This window comes from Trichoderma breve, chromosome 6 (assembly GCF_028502605.1).
Source record: "Trichoderma breve strain T069 chromosome 6, whole genome shotgun sequence".
NCBI classification, from domain to species: Eukaryota; Fungi; Ascomycota; class Sordariomycetes; order Hypocreales; family Hypocreaceae; genus Trichoderma; species Trichoderma breve.
The window spans coordinates 1166066-1183299 of record NC_079237.1 but is presented as its reverse complement, the minus strand read 5'-3'; the positions used below and the strand labels follow the sequence as shown (position 1 = coordinate 1183299).

General features: G+C 47.1%; 4 protein-coding genes across 4 annotated transcripts; 3 read left to right on the top strand and 1 right to left on the bottom strand.

Moving 5' to 3' along the window:
* Window positions 1-5693: 5693 nt before the first annotated feature.
* Window positions 5694-7259, top strand: T069G_09284 (uncharacterized protein; the record flags this gene model as incomplete). The annotated part of the gene is made up of 1 exon (XM_056176494.1): window positions 5694-7259. One exon carries the CDS (start codon window positions 5694-5696, stop codon window positions 7257-7259), a length of 1566 nt encoding a protein of 521 aa, XP_056024972.1.
* Window positions 7260-8743: 1484 nt separating this feature from the next.
* Window positions 8744-9337, top strand: T069G_09283 (uncharacterized protein; the record flags this gene model as incomplete). Its single annotated transcript, XM_056176493.1, has 1 exon — window positions 8744-9337. One exon carries the CDS (start codon window positions 8744-8746, stop codon window positions 9335-9337), a length of 594 nt encoding a protein of 197 aa, XP_056024971.1.
* Window positions 9338-11776: 2439 nt separating this feature from the next.
* T069G_09282 (short chain dehydrogenase domain-containing protein) lies at window positions 11777-12849 on the bottom strand (the record flags this gene model as incomplete). Its single annotated transcript, XM_056176492.1, has 3 exons — window positions 11777-12031; window positions 12149-12406; window positions 12514-12849. The coding sequence occupies 3 exons, from the start codon at window positions 12847-12849 to the stop codon at window positions 11777-11779; spliced, it is 849 nt and encodes a 282-aa protein (XP_056024970.1).
* Window positions 12850-16291: 3442 nt separating this feature from the next.
* T069G_09281 (glycosyl hydrolases family 16 domain-containing protein) lies at window positions 16292-17230 on the top strand (the record flags this gene model as incomplete). The annotated part of the gene is made up of 2 exons (XM_056176491.1): window positions 16292-17089; window positions 17150-17230. 2 exons carry the CDS (start codon window positions 16292-16294, stop codon window positions 17228-17230), a joined length of 879 nt encoding a protein of 292 aa, XP_056024969.1.
* Between the last annotated feature and the right edge of the window lie 4 nt (window positions 17231-17234).

Genomic DNA, 17234 nt, shown 5'->3' with positions numbered 1-17234 from the left:
CAGATGTTTGGCTATTTAAATAATAGCAAAGGTTTAAAAGGCGATGAATCAATTTTAAAGATGATTTGATTCACATTGGCCTGAAAGCACACTCTGATACATATATGCATGCTTCAAGACATTACAACCATTGAGAATTGAGACCAGAAACTCTATATGAGATTCACTTTACTAAACTGTAGTTTTGCCATGTTCCAGGGGCGAAGAAAAATTATATTTTAAAATAACTCCAATCGGTAGGAACCAGCCAAAAGCACTATATTTAATAGATTCTAACTTCACAATCTTATGTAGAGACGACTGTCTCCTACATGTATGTCGTTTCGAGGGAATAGTACTGGCGCCTTGCCTGTACTCTTGGACAAAGTCGCGCTCTGTATCAACCACAATTTTTACTCTATACATTATCTGTCATAACAAAAAGAAATTACTGCGATTCTGACGTGAGATCCCTTTGACAGACAGGTAGCTAAAAGGCGGATGGCAGAGGCTAGTAGCGCCGCATACCTAGAGTACGATTTGATGATGGCTTCAAGTTTCTATTTAGTATACATATGGCAGTCAAGAGCTCACATATACAGAAGATTTCTTTCTCTTCTTTCATATTTTTCTTCATTTTTCTTTTTCCTTCTCCCAAAAGAAAAAGACGAAGTAGAAAAACACAGCTGAAAATACAGGTCCATAAATTTTATAATTATTTACGTCTCTATTCACAGGTCCGCTCTACCACCAAGAATTGTATTGCTACTATACGATTATATACTGTTGCAACTATATCAAACACAAATACTTATCCTAGCAAAATAGAGGCCAGGGAGGTATTGTATATAGGTATGCAACACTGCTTCGACTATGTTCGAAGAATCCACCTGCCACCTGGTAATCTTCCTACACAACTACTCGAAATAGTATTTTACCAGCTAGTCACACTACACGATCTTAGCAACTTCATCATTCAACTATTCTTTTTAAAAAAAACAGTCTGGATGTAAACAGAATGACTAGCATATTCGCAGTACGTAGCTTAATAAATAATACAAAATACACAGAAACTCATATACTATCGTCTGCCTAAATTATATCATCCCCCTCGGATGCTACTTCACAAGATCGATTGGTTGTTAGGTTTTTTTCCGAAAAAATCTCTTCAAGTCTTCCATCACCCCCGATGCACCTTCGCTCACGCGCTGTTTGAGCGACGCTTTCGGCTCTTTACCTTTGTTTGACTCTTGAGGAATCTCCGATAGTATGACCTTTGAGGTCGCTTGCACATTTATCGAAACATTTATATCAACTGCCTGAGTCACACGTTCACCTGCCTCTTGAGGAGTCTTCGGTGGCATAGCTTCTTCGATGGCCCCCAAAGATGCTTTCGCCACTTTTTGGACTGTGTTCCCATACTTTGACAATAGCGACGGATCAAAGTGGCACATTGGCTTCACTACTTCATATGCCTCAGCAGAGAGCTTCCATTCTCCGTTTTCTTCCACATATGCGGGCATCTGGACAAAGGTTTCTATGTAGGAAACCGTTTCAAGTATCGGTTTTCTGGAGCCTCTGAACCATGCTCCGTGGGACTTACCGCATTCTCCACATTCCTGGATAAAAATATTTTGACTGAATAACCAAGTATGTATAATTTTCTCAGCCTGTCGTGCTCCATGAAATATCTCATTACTTTCATAGATACTCTCCGTATCAACTCCGTGACAGTTATAGGTCCGGCTTAATTCTTCTTTTGCGTCCCCGGTTGCGAAGCCAATATTGAACGTATCGGGGACTTTCTTGTGTTCAAGGACATAAATGATACCTTCTTGCATCATTTGCCCTTTTGGGTGTTCCATGATTACTTGGAACACTGTCGAGTGATTTCTCATTGACCGTCTGCGTATAGGAATAGCATCTCCAAAATCAGGAGTCTTCTTGCTTCGCTTCTGAACATCGCCGTTGGTATCATCTGTCTCAGTATTGATATCTATGGTATGTATTGAGTCGGAAGTGGTTTTTCTGAGGGCGGTTTTCGCGTCATCTTCAAGGACATTATCCGATTCACAATCTGAAACCGGCTGAGGGTGAATGGCGTCAACAGGAAGAGAACTTTGAGAGGTTGCATAGCTGATCTCAGACAGGGTTGTTGAAAAAGTGTCATCAAATGATGATAATGGAGACAGAGACGCGGATGCAGATGGAGATGGAGACGAGGGTGGCAGCGGTAGACTGGAAGCGACCGTCGACCGTTGTTTTTCCCACTTGCGAAAAGCCTGGAGAGCGGTTCCAAGGTGACTAGGACAGTACGTGTAGGTAATGATAAGCTCCATCTTTTCGTGTAGAATATCAGTTTCAGGGCATTCCGTCATATGATTGAACTCAAAAAACAGCTCCTTGGCTTCTGCATCTTGGTCTTTTGACCAACCGTTATGTTGACAGCGGCGCGAGCCTTTACTTAGCGAAGCGCGACATCTCAGAGGCTTAGATTTAGGGTTGCGTTTTCGAAACTCATCGAGACTTGCTTGTATAAAAGCAAGTTCTTCAAAAACGGGATACTGAATCGGATTGGTAGTTGTCATATTGCAATATGGAATCTCTCTGCGGTGGACTTGGGCTATGATTTACGCCAAGGGGATCTCAATAGAGATATCTGTATTAATATAAGGCACCTATAGCGACAATAAATTTAGTTCCATGGACTATTTAACCGATAGATTGCATGCTGATTGCACCGCCATCTTAATGAGCCTTACGGAACAGTCATCTGCTTGAAGATGATACGTCTTTTATTTATTGATAGTATGCGACTAATCCGAATAGGAAGCTCGTTTATGCAATAACAATCCTGTTCGATCGCCTTGAGGTAAGGTTGTTCGGCTTGGCCGTGTGATGGAGGGGAAAGAAAAGATACGGGCTAGAGACAGAGGTACAGGTACATGTGCTTGACTCGGAAGACAGGACAAATAGTCTACAGAGTCAGATAACTACCTTTAATTTTTATTCTACATATAGGTAGTCAATATGGCGATTCTACCTATCGCATTATGCAAGGCCTCCGTTATACGCCAGTACCAGCTGTGCAGCATATATGTATGCTGAGATGCCATCTCCAAATGTGATATTTCGGGAACTTAATCACCCAACAGGGAATCTTCTTCGAATTCAAGTCTCTACATGGTTTAAATCGAAATAATGCCATGTTTATCATAATCTGGCAACCTCCAACTTATGCTGTCAAACTTGCACTCGTACCGTGCAGATTGCCAGTCAGTTACGACCTTGAAAGGTCCATGTTTGGCAGGTATATGTACATTCGGGAAACCCTTTTGCGTCTTTGAAGCACACCATCGGCTGAAATCCGTCCCCAGAAATAGAAGGCTCGTATCGAGCCAATGATCCCTTCTGAAATTTGTAAAGATGTTGTTGGTTCTAATGTTCAGCAACGACCAAATAGGATAAGACTTGCGCTAGACGAGGCACACATTGACAGGGTTTCTTCAGTTGGCCAATAAAGCCTTGACAATATATTAGCGTTCCGCCCGACCGGCACGGCCCATTCCCAATGAATGGCGAAGTTTGGGGGCTATTTTGAGATGTCCAGAATCTGAAGGCTGAAGCAGCCCCCTCACTGGGTTGGCCGAATCGCGCATGTGATGCTGAAACCAAGTCTTTTTGCTTACACACTAAGTTGTATTCCTTTGCTCAGTTTTTTTACCATATCTGTCGATCAAATGTCCGACGGCTGCAGCATATACAACCTTACTGTACCTCTAATCTATTGCTGTTGGCTCAGTCTTTTGAAACAGAGTGGATCCAGCTGAGTTAGGTGAACGACATTGATATTGGAAGTACCAAGGCTTTCTTCGTTGTAAAATTGAAGACACGAGGCTCACCTATATCACTAGCAGTTGTATTATCCACCATCCACGTTTTGACGATGTAACTGACGAGGAGGCTGAAAAGCGGGGATAATAGACATTCAATTTGCATGTGATCCTTCATTGCGAACATCCTCTGGTTTAAAGGTGACTTAAGCAATGTCGTATTTGTTTCCACCAGAGAAGACCCCTTTCCCTATGATAATAGTTGTTCTAGATACTAGAGAGCTATGTGCATGGCGTCGGATATACTAACCGGACATGCCCAAGACCACCATAGCTAAGGGACTGTCCGCGACGCCACCCCCCATGCCATAGATGCGGTAGCCCTATAAAAACTTGAAGAGCCATTTAGAGACCAGCTATAGCTTTAAATTGTGGTTTTTGAATGAAGATGATATTTTTATATATGGCCATTTATGCCTAACTACAACGAGAGCGTGCGATTTTAAAGCAAACCATAAGTCCAGCTAGAGGCACCGGCACACTAATCACGGACGCTGTTGCAAGCGTGGCCCCATCAAAGGTAGTGCATTCATAGTGGTAAAATACGCAGAATGTCTTATTCAAAGGCTGCGAGGTTACAAAAATCTATCTTTCAGGCTTATTTGATATAAAAATGTGCTTTAAAAATAGCTTCATCAGAATATGCAGAGAGCCTGAGAGAGTAGTGGTCGACTCTTTGAAGGTTTAGTAACCCACAAAGCCTCCATTTGGCGCTATTGTGTGCCCCGTGAGGGACCTTTTGCTCTCTCTCTGACGATCTGCCTTGGATTAGAATTAGCCAAATCGGTTCATCACCTTCGCCAAAAATATTCTTCCGGTAGGATCTTTTTTTTCTATCAGACGCGATCTCCAAGTTTATTGGCTCCTTCGTTGCAGAAGGGTTCAAGAAGAACAGTGGATTTACGACTCTCTTGGAAAGTAATGGTTGTAAGCCGAACGAGTATTCTCATCCAAAGAGATACGGTGTCAACCCCATAGACGCCCGCACCGTGCAGCATGAGCATTCATGGTTATGCAAATGCCCACTGGAGGTTGGGCTGTGTAAGTTCAATTGAAGACGATAACCAACCAGCAGCATTGCATTCGTCTCACTTTATCATAGCAAAAGGCAAGTGGAGAGCTTTCCATTATTTAAAAGTAATAGTTGCTAACTTTAGCTCGCAGATCCCTCCCCACGCGGACCCCGAGGCGGACCCCGAGGCGGTAGGCGAGAGCAGCGACAACGCGCCTCACATGCCTAAATGGTAATAATGAAACTTTTCTAACACGAATCAGAATTTCAAGATGAGAATGGCTTTCTTGTCGGTGTGAGACATGTCGAAAAGATAGCTCTTCTCTTGCCGCTATTTCTGTAACAAGCTGACTAAAGACAGAGTCATCACGCAACTAGACGCTATTCAAGTCCAGTTATAACTAATGAACAGACATTAACTCATGTAACAGAATCAACTCATCTAGCAAATATCATTTATGCAACAGAAGTTGACTCACACAAAAGAGCTCTGTTTCCATCGAATTGTTCAAACGGTTGTCCTTGACTCACACCTCGATGTTTTAAACTACTAGTTCTTATGGCAAATGCCTGGCTATTGAAGCGACAACTCAATCGCAACCAGAATCTTGTCGTACCAATCCAATGGAAACAATTGAACGCGATAAGCACTCAAATACACACAAAATGAATTAAAGTCTCTCAAACTAATACTAAGACGGGCCGGTTTGTAAGCCGGGGCTTCCGAAAGCTTGCGTACAAGAATGACGGCGAAACCACTACTAGTGCGGTCAGCCTCACCTCCTCCGAATTCCATATCAACATCCATCATGCCGTGGGCGATTATCAACAAATTCTATCCTCGCGCATGCGAAAATAGACTCGATATTAGCCATCCAGAGGTCAAGGCGTTCAGAGCCAAGTTTTTTAGAGCAGCTTTGCTGAACTTTGTCATCTATATTCTGCTGTTCTTCTGTCTTTTCTGCTATCTATATGGAACTCTCTTTCAACAAGTTCCCCGAACCCATAACCTCCACATCCTGTGGGTAGACTATGATGGCGGCATCATTGGTGATGCAGTACGCAATGCGTACAACTCTCTACGGTCACATGAGTTTCCGACGTTGATTGAGCGATCAGCATCCCAATATCCGACACCGAATGACCTAAGAGAAGCTGTCTGCAATACTCATTTTTGGGCCGCCCTGTACACGTCTCCTGGAGCATCCGTGGCTTTAGGTCTTGCCATTGCAGGGTCAAATACGTCACAATACAACACGTCAAATGTACTGACATATATTTGGAATGAAGCCAAATACCCTACCGTTATGGACAGCGCCATCTCGAATAATCTGCACACACTATCCGACGCTGCCCGAGTTTCTTACATAGCTCTCAACGGCACTTCGGCTTTCCTTACAATCCCACCTAATAACTCCGCTGCCATATCGACCTTCACCAATCCGTGGACGTTAACATCGATAAACATCAAACCCACTGTGCAGGGAACTCGTACAGTTTATAACACAGTCGCCATTGTGTTGATTCTAATTGAGGACTTCTTCTATCTCGCCACTATCAACGGACTCTACGCTCAGTTCAGGGTCTACTCGCGAATTGCACCGGTGCGCATAATTCTAGTCCGCGATGCTATCTCCATCACATTCACCATGTTGGGTTCATTAGTAAACTCTGCGGCGATATGGGCATTTAAAGCTAATTGGGACGTATCGGGCGGTCAATTCGCTCTGAATTGGCTGATTATATGGCTACTCGCTCATACAAATTTTCTTGTATTCGACGTTTTTACTATCTGGATACCACCGCAATACGTCTCCATGGCCCTCGTCAGTTGGATTGTGATGAACATCAGTTCAATCATACTACCATTCAGCGTGTCGTCTCCATTCTATCGTTGGGGATATGCTTTACCAGCGCACGCTGCCTACGAACTGCTCACAGACAATTGGTCCAGTGGTTGTAATCCACACTTGTCTTATGCTCTACCAGTCTTATTCGCCTACGAAGTCATCGGGCTTATCTTAACGGCTATCGGTGTATACAAAAGATGCCACAATGCCTCCATATTGGAGGAAACTACCAAGGAGGCAATGAGATTGCGAGTGGAGGCGGCGCTCGAACAAGAGCGAGAGCAGGACACCTTTGAGGCAGAAGAAAGCAGCGAAAAAGACTCACAACATCCGGCTACTGGGGAGCCTTCCCGTGCGACCACCAATACGGGTACCTTTGAGGGTGACAATGAAGCAAGTAGAAGGCAACGGAGGCAGAGTAATGTCGAAGCCCTTGACGGCGAAATCCGTCGGATAGAGACGCGGGCATCGATGCTGTCGAACATTGGGCCAACTTTTCGCCTTATCGGCTCAGAGGATAGCTAATGTGTCTTACGGCTTTCCGCTTGGTTTGTTTTCATGTACATGGCTGTATTCTACATCGCTTAAAAGGAGTCCTTTCAGCTGTATGCCTGGTCAGCCTTGTTCCCTATCCTTCTAGAAGCGATCGGCCAACTCCAAAGGCGCGACATCAAGCACCAGAATTAGGTCATTAATAAGTTCGTTGCAGGAAAATCATGCGACGGATGCATTCTAGCCTTCCCATTACAGGCTAGGGGGCCTCTTTTTGTTCTTCGGCCAACAGCAAAATGCACAATCGTCGACCAACAACATGCCGATACTACATAACCAGGGATGTTTTGCAAGGCTCTCATTCGTGTATTTTGGCCACAGTTAAAACGAATACTGAAGATCTTTTGTATATAATGTTAAAATTAAATGGCTAGATGCATAAAGGGGCTTCTTCCAAAGAAAAGTGATGGCCGCCATACATGTGTTCTACAAGTTGAGACACGGGTAATTTTGCACTTGCGATCGAGCCCTTTCAAATTTTTTCTACGGTATCTCTAAATCTCAAGGTCTGAGCTTTCTAGTTCTCTAGACGAGCATCAATCTCAAAGTTCACCGATGCAATTCGATCGATAGCCGACTGCTAGCCATGCAGACTGCACACACTTCCGCAACACCCACCCGTGTCAATCTCGGGCCTCTAACAACAACCTTTAGCCCGCCAAGCGACTGTGCATCACTGCGATTCATTACTGAAAATGAAGTATTTATGGGTGCATCCTTAGGCTATGGGTGCTATGACGTTCGGACGCAAAGGGTGCCATGCTCGGAAGTTTCATTAGATCACGGGTATGGCTGCGGTACTAGAATTGGTGGTGCTATATCATGGTTCCCGTGTTCTGTACGGACGACTTCTGATAAAAATCATGACTGCACTGTTTACCTAGACCCTACTGCCCGCCATGATTTCTCTTTGATTCAGTCATGCTATCCTTCAGGATTCGCTTCCTCCTTTGGCCGAACGGATGATAACATTGGCAAATGGACTTCTCAGCCTTTGGTCTACTCTCCTGGGTTGGCTTGCCCTTCTGGATATCTGCCTCAGTGTACCGTAGAGCGCGGTGAAGGTCTCTCTAATCCATTTACGACAAATACAATGGCGCCTGCGGACAATGCGATATGGAGCATGCTAAATGACGGTGAAATTGCTATAGGCTGTTGTCCATCGTAAGTACAATCCAATTCGTTCCTCAAGTCGGCGCCGACCATTCTTTGGTCAAGCAGGTGTCCAACCCGATCTTATCATAGTTGCTGTCATTTCTCTCAGACATATATGTATTTAGGCGCAGTTATTGACTCATACTGTTATCAGGAACTACGCCTGTGATTCCAATTCTCCCCACATTTGTACTTCACAACCTCACGCAGGCGATATTATTGCGATAACAGACGGCATATCCTGTGGTGGTGGAGCAGAAACGACAAGATCGATCCCCTCAACCGCCTTAACCGCCCAAGCGATGAAAATACTCTTGATACAGTCCAACACTCCAACATCAACTTCTCCCACTCGAGAGACTCAGCTTCCTAGTGAAAGATTTAGCAAAGGAGGGAAAATCGCAGTCGGAGTAGTCGTTCCTATAGTGGTTTTCTTGATAGGCGTAGCGCTCGTCTACCTTTTGCGGCGAAAGAAACTACAGTCGACACCAGATCAGGAAGTTTCAGCTGGAGGAGATGGTTCAGATACGGCGCTGAAGGCAGAGCTGCAGGGCAGTACTGGTATTGTCACTCATGGACCAAAAGGTGCCACATTTGAGAAACCGGAACTTGGTGCAACTGGGACAGTAGCGGAATTATCTGCAGGAAGTGCGATACAAGAACTGCATGGCAACAGCTCTGTAGCAAATTTGCACGGCCCCATTGTACCAGATCCTGAACTCCAATTGCCAGTTGGAGATATTGCTGCTGGAGAAACTAAGCAACAATTAGGCGAACATTCATCTAAGCAGGATCCTGAAAGCACAACCACAGGGCTGTGGGGCTGGAGCAACTTCAATACTCTTGGGGAACCTGATGAATCGGTGAGAACCTCAATTACAGGGACGCGCAAATAGGAATTCGCCAACATGCAATTGATGACACGCACTATGCCATGTTGCAACTACACGCGCATCATAACACGATATCCCGCCTACAGGCATGTCGAAGAATAATCGAGTAGCCTCTATGAATAGTCGAACAGTGGATATAAGTAGAAGGCAATTGTGAGCGTGAAGCATTTATACTGTGTGATAACGGCACACAAATTAATACATTAATACTCACCATAATCCTTTTACTTCTTTCTCAAGCTATATTAAGTTCTCTAGGCGCCTCATATGTCTGACCGATATCTATTCTCACATACGTTGGCAAGCTTGCTATTCTAAATGACCCTTTGATAAGTCGAAGTTTTCCAATCTGCAAGAACTTTTTTTTTTTTTCGAATCAACAGGGATAAAATCTCATATAGCGCAGGGCAACCAAGATCATCCGACCGTTAATTCCCTACACTCGACAGATAGCACTTTTACGAATAACAGTAATTGTCGAAGTGATGAACAATTTTCTGGCGATTCGCTCAGCGTAGGTTTCATACGGCCTCAATACCAACAACTCCAGCTAGATTTTATCGAGATAAGTCGGGTTTTGCTGGAATTCGGAGTGGGAGTGGCTTCACTGCGTTCGAAGACTGGGGGACTAGCCATCGGTTCTTCCATGGGGATGTGGACGCAGCGTGATTTTACCTATATGTTGCCGATGGTCCTCAGATACTGAACCCTGTAGCCTTGACAACTTCGTTCCTATTTTTTTCAACAGTAAGTACCTCTCGAGATGCTAGTTTCAACTTGTACATAATGATCATCCCTTTCGTGTGACACATCCTCTCCGGACAGCCGGTTAAAGAGAAAGGCAGTGGCGTCGTGCTACTAGTACCGACAAAGCTGTGCCATATTGATATCGATCGTGGCAAGAGTTTTCAAGGTCGAGTTGAAGTCGATGCATGTCGGCCGCAGATTTGCTGCTAATGCGATGCAGGTTCGATATGAGTTTGGTCTGGCAACAATGGGATTCAAGGGCGTAACCAGCTACTAGAGCAACACTAAGAGATGCCCCAGAGCTGTTTTCTATTACCAATAGGTGCTAGCCATCAATTTCATCGATCATTTCCATACCATAGGTATGGGCTTCCCCGCTAATACTGTTGCTCAATCTCAGCATCGAAAGTACACATATCAGCAACAACGATCAAATCCGCCTCAACATTCATGCTTCGTCTCATTTCCACCGTCAAAGCATTGGAATCTAACTTCTACTAAAATCTGCAAGACTCACATTCTTGGTATGCAAAATAACACGACGTCATCTTTTCCATCTTTACCTCGAGTTACTTCACGGTGTAAGTCACTTTCAAGAGACCCGACGGGGACAAATGGCGACATAATCGCCATTCTATCCACTTCCCAAAATTGCATGCCGTTTGCAAATGGATAACCGTTCAGTTGCTTAGTTAGGATAATACCGAATGGGGAAATCCGTGATAGCCTGTGTGCGTCGGGTGGCACGAGACGCGCTGCATATGAACGCCTTGACTCTCGCATTTGAGACTTCAAATAAGTCGTTGAGAATAATTCTCGCTCTACTACCTAACCTTGACAACAACCAGAATCAAGTGGTGTACTAGTTGCAAAAGCCAAGAAATAGGGTGCGAATGATCAAATATATTGCTAATGGTGAGCCCTATTGTGTTACCCCAGAGAATACAAAGTAATATCATGCGCACACAATTTTGAATGGGATGCCGCCTAGTTCTTCTTCAATAAGCAACTATTGATTAGAATTTCCCCATATTTTACCAGTTCATGGATGTGACTCTATCTTCAAGCGGGGCGTGGTGATGCTCCCGATTGAAAGCCGAGAGACTCGGGCGTATTTCGAAGGCCCGGCTTGAGGATCGGATAGTTTCTGCTTCTTCTATAGTTCTCCCATCTTTATACCAATTACGTTGCGGGGAACGTTTTGTGCCTTGCCGTAACCCTTGTCGTTCATCTCTAAGAGGGCATGAGGCGCATTCAGCACTCAAATTTGACAGAAGAGGTGTGTGTTCATCTAGTTGATGGGCTACCACACCAGAAATGCTTCTCTAGCTACTGACTAGGGTTAGCCTACATGTGGGATACAGTCCTTTCGCCGAATTGACGCCGGAACTGACAGCACTCCATCATACATATGATGGCATCGCCGATTAATTTAAATCAGGCTGGTAATACGTTACACTTCCATGGTGGTTAGATGCGACGATGAATAGTCTGGCCTGAATTGACGAAGCTATTCTATCAAGTGCAACTCCGCTTACATAGCCAGCCTCGGTATCAACCCGACATGAACCCGACGTCAATAACAGCAATATGACAAGAGACCCAAATAAGCAGGCGGTTGAGTCATCCGTCTATTTTGGTTAACCGACCTTATCACTTCCACTTCGCCAAGAGCCATGGCGGACAAAACGCCATTCAGATCTGAGTCTTCGCAATGGTCTCTGTTGCTTCCTCCTTCCACTCTGGTCGCCAGCGCGTAAGCGGCGGCCGTTCTTTAATGATGTCTCCCACGCTCCACAGCATCCTCTTCTTGTCCGTCTCCTCGGCGGTCTCATTGTCAGGGCAGATGACATAAAATTTGTCTTGCTCCATCTTCTTGTATAAGTAATCGGCTACCTGTTCTGGTGCCCACGCGCCCGCCGGCTTTTCCTTGGTCTGACCTCCCCCAGTCTAGAGAAAAGTGTAACACGTGAGATTCATGCAACATCAAAATAATATGAAGGGTCAAATAAGATGAAGCATGAGGATAAGAGGAATAGGACACAAGATTCGACAACGGCCACTTACCATGCCAGTAAACGTCCAGCCCGGGACGAGAAGGTGGACACTAGTCTTGGTGTCTCGAAGGTCCCAGCTAAGATGCTCGGCAAGGGTCTTGACGGCAGATTTTGAGGCATTGTAGGCAGGATTTCCTGGGGGGTTTGTGATGCCTTGCTTGCTGCCGGTGATGACAATGGAGGTGGGCCGGCTTTTTGCGGCCTCTTGAACTACCGGGAGGAAAGTGTTGATTCCATGGATCACCCCAAAGAGGTTCGTCTCGAGGATCTATGTAGTACGCATTACCGTCAGTGGTGGAAATACCATCCCTCTGCTCCATCACCATCTTCTTCATCGAGCTCTAGTTTCCCCCTTCCAGATGATTTGGCACGTACATTTCTAAAGTAGTCAGCATCTCCCCAGGTCCCCCTAGCACCAATGCCAGCATTCAAAACGAGAAGCTCAATCGACCCAAAAGTCTTTGCGGCCTGCTCCCTAAGCGAAGCCCATTCATCGGGCTTGCTGACATCAAGCACCGAAGTGGCTACATCTGACGATGATGAGCCGACTTCAGCCTTGGCCTTCTCCAGGGCCTCGGCGTTGCGATCTACAAGCAGCAGCTTCATACCCTTGCTGCGGCACAGCTTAGCAATGGCCAGGCCAACGCCGGAAGCGCCGCCGGTGATGAGGGCGGTTGCTCCCGGAGCAAAAACTGCGGCTGCGGCGGACATTTTTGGCGCGCTGATGGATCGGGTGGGATGAGAACAGAAGACAAAACAAAGAGACCACAGTTGTCGGACTAGGAAGCTCAAAAGCAAGATGAACTAGCCAGCAATGATAGGTCTGATAGTGCAAGGAACACAACAGTGAAATCCCTCTAGTAGACGAACATATTATATCAGAACGGAATCGGGGTTAAACCCGGGGGACCGTCCGTGAGACTTTTATTCCCATACTATCCAGTTGTCTCCAATTTGGAGAGAAACTACATTATGATTTCATTCCCCGTAACAACGGCCACGCTTATGGGGGCGTCAAAGACAAAAAAACGCGGGGTTCACAGCATCCGTGAGGATTCCGGGTAAAAGTCCGATGGCTATTTCGGCGATAAGATGTCTTAGAAACCCTAAATGCGGGCGCAGTCGTACATCAAAGGGAGATGCTATGAGAAGGAAAATCGTGTGTTATAACCTGATGATGTCCCTGACGCTATTCAGACCTGATAGAGATCGAGGCCACAGCCGGAAGATCTGCACTCTCGGAGTGGTGGTAATCGCCTATACATGTAGACAAGCTTTCATGACCAGGTTCATCATGAGGGGCCAACGATTACGCTGCTTCTAGGACCAGGATCTGAGCTCCGATCCTTCATATGCGAAGAATTGACTTGAAAGGGGAATTACAAGGTTCGGTAGCATACATGTAATAAGCCGCCAATGCGCCGGGAACCTCCTCTTATGAGCGAGAGCGTCCCGAGAGGCTTCCCGAGAGTCTGCGACTCCACGCGCGCTCAGACTCTGTCCTGAAAAGGCATCTCTCAAAGATTACCGTTCTTGTCAAAAGCTGGCCCTAGAACATGAGCTAATCGAATACGCTCAGCCCCAGCATCCCCAGCACGTGTTGTCTCTCTACTAGTATGTGTGGTATGTACGAGTACGACAGTCCAGATGAGGCAGCAGGAAAGATCTGTGGATGCACAGAAGAGCGGCAATGTCGCACAGCATGGCTGGCTGAGAGCCTCGACATGCGGGTGAGGCTTATTCTCAAGCTTCTTCAATGGGACGCTGATTACGTCGGTTGCAACGCTCTGCTCTATTGGGGATTGATTCTTCTGAACTTCCAGCTTAGCGCTGAAATGCAATCTGCAGGTCCCCGGCGGCTTACATACATACATACACGTACAGCCGCAGCTGATGAGAGGCTGGTGATTGCAGGTCTTTCTATGTACGTATGTATGCTGACATGCTGCTGTCCCTTCAGGGAGATGCCTGCAGGGAGATTTTAGCCGGCAGCGAGGCTCAATTCAAGTACCGAGGATGTCTGGAGAAGACAAGGTCTTCACATGGACAGAACTTGTACTGTACCACGAGTTATCATGTACGCTTCGAAGCGTATTCTATCTTTGACCATACAATATACAACATGATCGGCGGTGGAGTAGGCATTACCCTAGCAATCGATTCAAGCATCGCAATCCTTCCGTCAGGGCCAGAAACATCAAACGTCCAATCTTGCCTAGCCTTGACGGCCATATGTCGGGCACACAGCCAAAGTGCCGGCTATTGGCGCCACATATTATCTGCGGCTATATGGCAGCCGTTGCCGCTCATGGAAGTTGCCTGAATGGCTAGCAGATATACTAATGCATCACTGAAATTATACACGCAGTCTGAAATATACAATAATATGACTCGCGGGAAGCTGGCCCAGAAACTAGCCCTGTGTCTTCCATGGAAGCTCACATCTCACTCGTCCTATTCCCGGGGGAGGGATCAGGAGCAGACCTGATCCCAGCAGTCATATTCCCACTCGCTCACAATATTCGCCCGCTAACCTTGATCCGGGAGGCGCCAAAAACTCGTGGCTCCGGGGGGCGGCAATTCCCAAGTTGATAGTACCCGCGTGTGATGGGAAGATGGTGTGGAGGCCAGCGGCCCTACTTGCGTTCCATCAGTCACGCTGATAGCAACCCCAGGTTTTGAGTTCGCTCGAAATGGCAGCGTGACATTTTCACGATGGGCTTACAAGGGACTCATGAGGGTGGTGAGTGAACATGACTGCCATGATCGGCCATCATCTGGCTCGGGCATTTGTAGCTGCTAGTGACCAAGTGCTGGCGCGTTGTGATAGATTACCTTCATCACAAGCTCAATGCGCCATCGAATCATGTTAATGCCGCCTCAAACGCCGGTCTGCCTTCGCCCCTAGTAGTCGTTCGCGCGTGGTGGCTTCTGCACCCCAGACGACCCCATGCGCGACAGGGGGCCATGGCCAACAGTCAGGCACAAGGCCCTTTCGATATGTCTCCCTTCGAATAGTAAGGTGGAAGAGAAGAAGCGGAAAGCCCCCATCTGCAATGGTACGCGGCGCCATCCGGGCCAAGCTTCTCTTGGCGCCGTGGGATCTTATGCTATTCGTCTATCTCTCATGGCTACCGCCTCTCCTTAATAGGACGGACCTGCGGATCTTGACGCCGAAGGAGCGACAAGGCCCCGGAGACAAGTGAGCAGGAAATTCTCCTCTATTTCTCCTTAGGCTTATCACTCCCGTCCTTATCCCATGTGTTGTCTTGGACTGAGACAACACATGGATCATGACGACGTAGATCGTTGCTCGCTATTGCAAGCTCGATACCGGGCGGCAGATTGACCCGATCATGCCCTCAATCTCTCATCCGGGAACCCCATCATCATCATGTATCCTGGTCGCATGAAAGATCCAGCGACTTTAATAATGGCTCTCTGTCCTAAAGACCATCGTCCCACGTGTTGCATCCAGCCTATCGGCCCGTCCGTCAGAAGACGCGCACAGATTCCTGTTCGAGGTAGCATTTCGACTCTACAACCCTTGATAACCCCAATCGAGTCTTGAAGCGCTTCTCCACCAATTAGTCCGTCTCCCGGAACATGGTCCCCCTTCTGGACTGGTGGGCCAAGGTCATTGGGGAGCTTCTTTGTCTCTTGGCCAGGCACGCCGTGGGTTCATATGGCCCTGGCTCGAGGGCATCTGTCTATTCGCTCCCCACTGCGGCCCAATCACGGCTCCGGCCTTCTCTCGCTGTTATCACGGATGACAATGGCGTGTCCTTGCTTTCATTGGTGGCATGCCTGTGTATAGTCTCTTGGAGAGTTTTCACCTTCCGAAACGGCATTGGGTATGACTTGGGGTCACTAGGCAAGCCCGGGACAGAATCAGGATTCTCTGTCGATTTCGATCTCGAAGCTGCTCTACATAAAGGAGCAGGCTTCTTCTCGTCGATCCCCTTTTTTCTTTTTGTATCACCATCAATATCTTGACGATATAGAAGCTTCTTTTGGCTCAGGAGCCCTGCATAGTCTCTCCTTTCCTACGAAAGCCCCTATCCTTGTACATATACCCTTCCTCAAGTTGTATATACAACATCAGTACATACTATATACCCTCCTTTTAACCCCTTTTTGAAACATATACAAAATGTGGTCTCCCAAGGTTGCTGCCGCCGTCCTCGCCTTTGTTGGTGCTACCAACGCCTGGCAGCCACCGACTTACAGCGGCTGGAACTTGGTCTGGACTGACACCTTCGCTGGCAACGGTGGCACTTCTCCTAACCAGGGCAACTGGAACATCATCACCGGAAACTTGAACGTCAACGCCGAGCAGGAGACCTACTCCTCCAGCACCGCCAATGTTCAGCTCAGTGGTGGAAGCACCCTCCAGCTGGTCCCCTGGAGGGATAGCAGCAAGGGAACCAGCACCTTTGGTGGCTGGACCTCCGGTCGTCTTGAGTCTAAGTACACATTCACCCCTCAGGCCGGCAGGGTCACCCGTCTTGAAGCCGCCATCCGCTTCGGCAGCAACGCCCAGGCCAACAAGCAAGGTATCTGGCCTGCTTTCTGGATGCTGGGTGACTCCCTCCGTCAACCGGGCGGCAGCTGGCCCAACTGTGGTGAGATCGACATCATGGAGACTGTCGACGGCCAGGCTACCGGTCACGGTACCCTTCACTGCGACGTCTACCCCGGCGGTATCTGCAACGAGGGTAACGGTATTGGAGGCCCTGTCAACATCGCCAACGTCAACGACTGGCACGCTTGGCGTGTTGAGATCGACCGCACTCCCAGCAGCTGGCAGTCTGAGACCCTCACCTGGTCTCTCGACGGCACCAACTACTTCCAGATCACTGGTTCCCGCATTGGCAACCAGAACGTCTGGAACAACATTGCTCACAGCCCCCTCTTCTTCATTCTTAACGTTGCTGTCGGTGGCAACTGGGTACGTTCCTCCATAATATCTGCTTTTAGTTTGATCAGACACAGCTAACATATGAAACAGCCTGGCAACCCCAACAGCGCCACCCTCGATGGCTACGGAAGCATGATGGAGGTTGGCTACGTCGCTCAGTACTCTACCTAAGAAA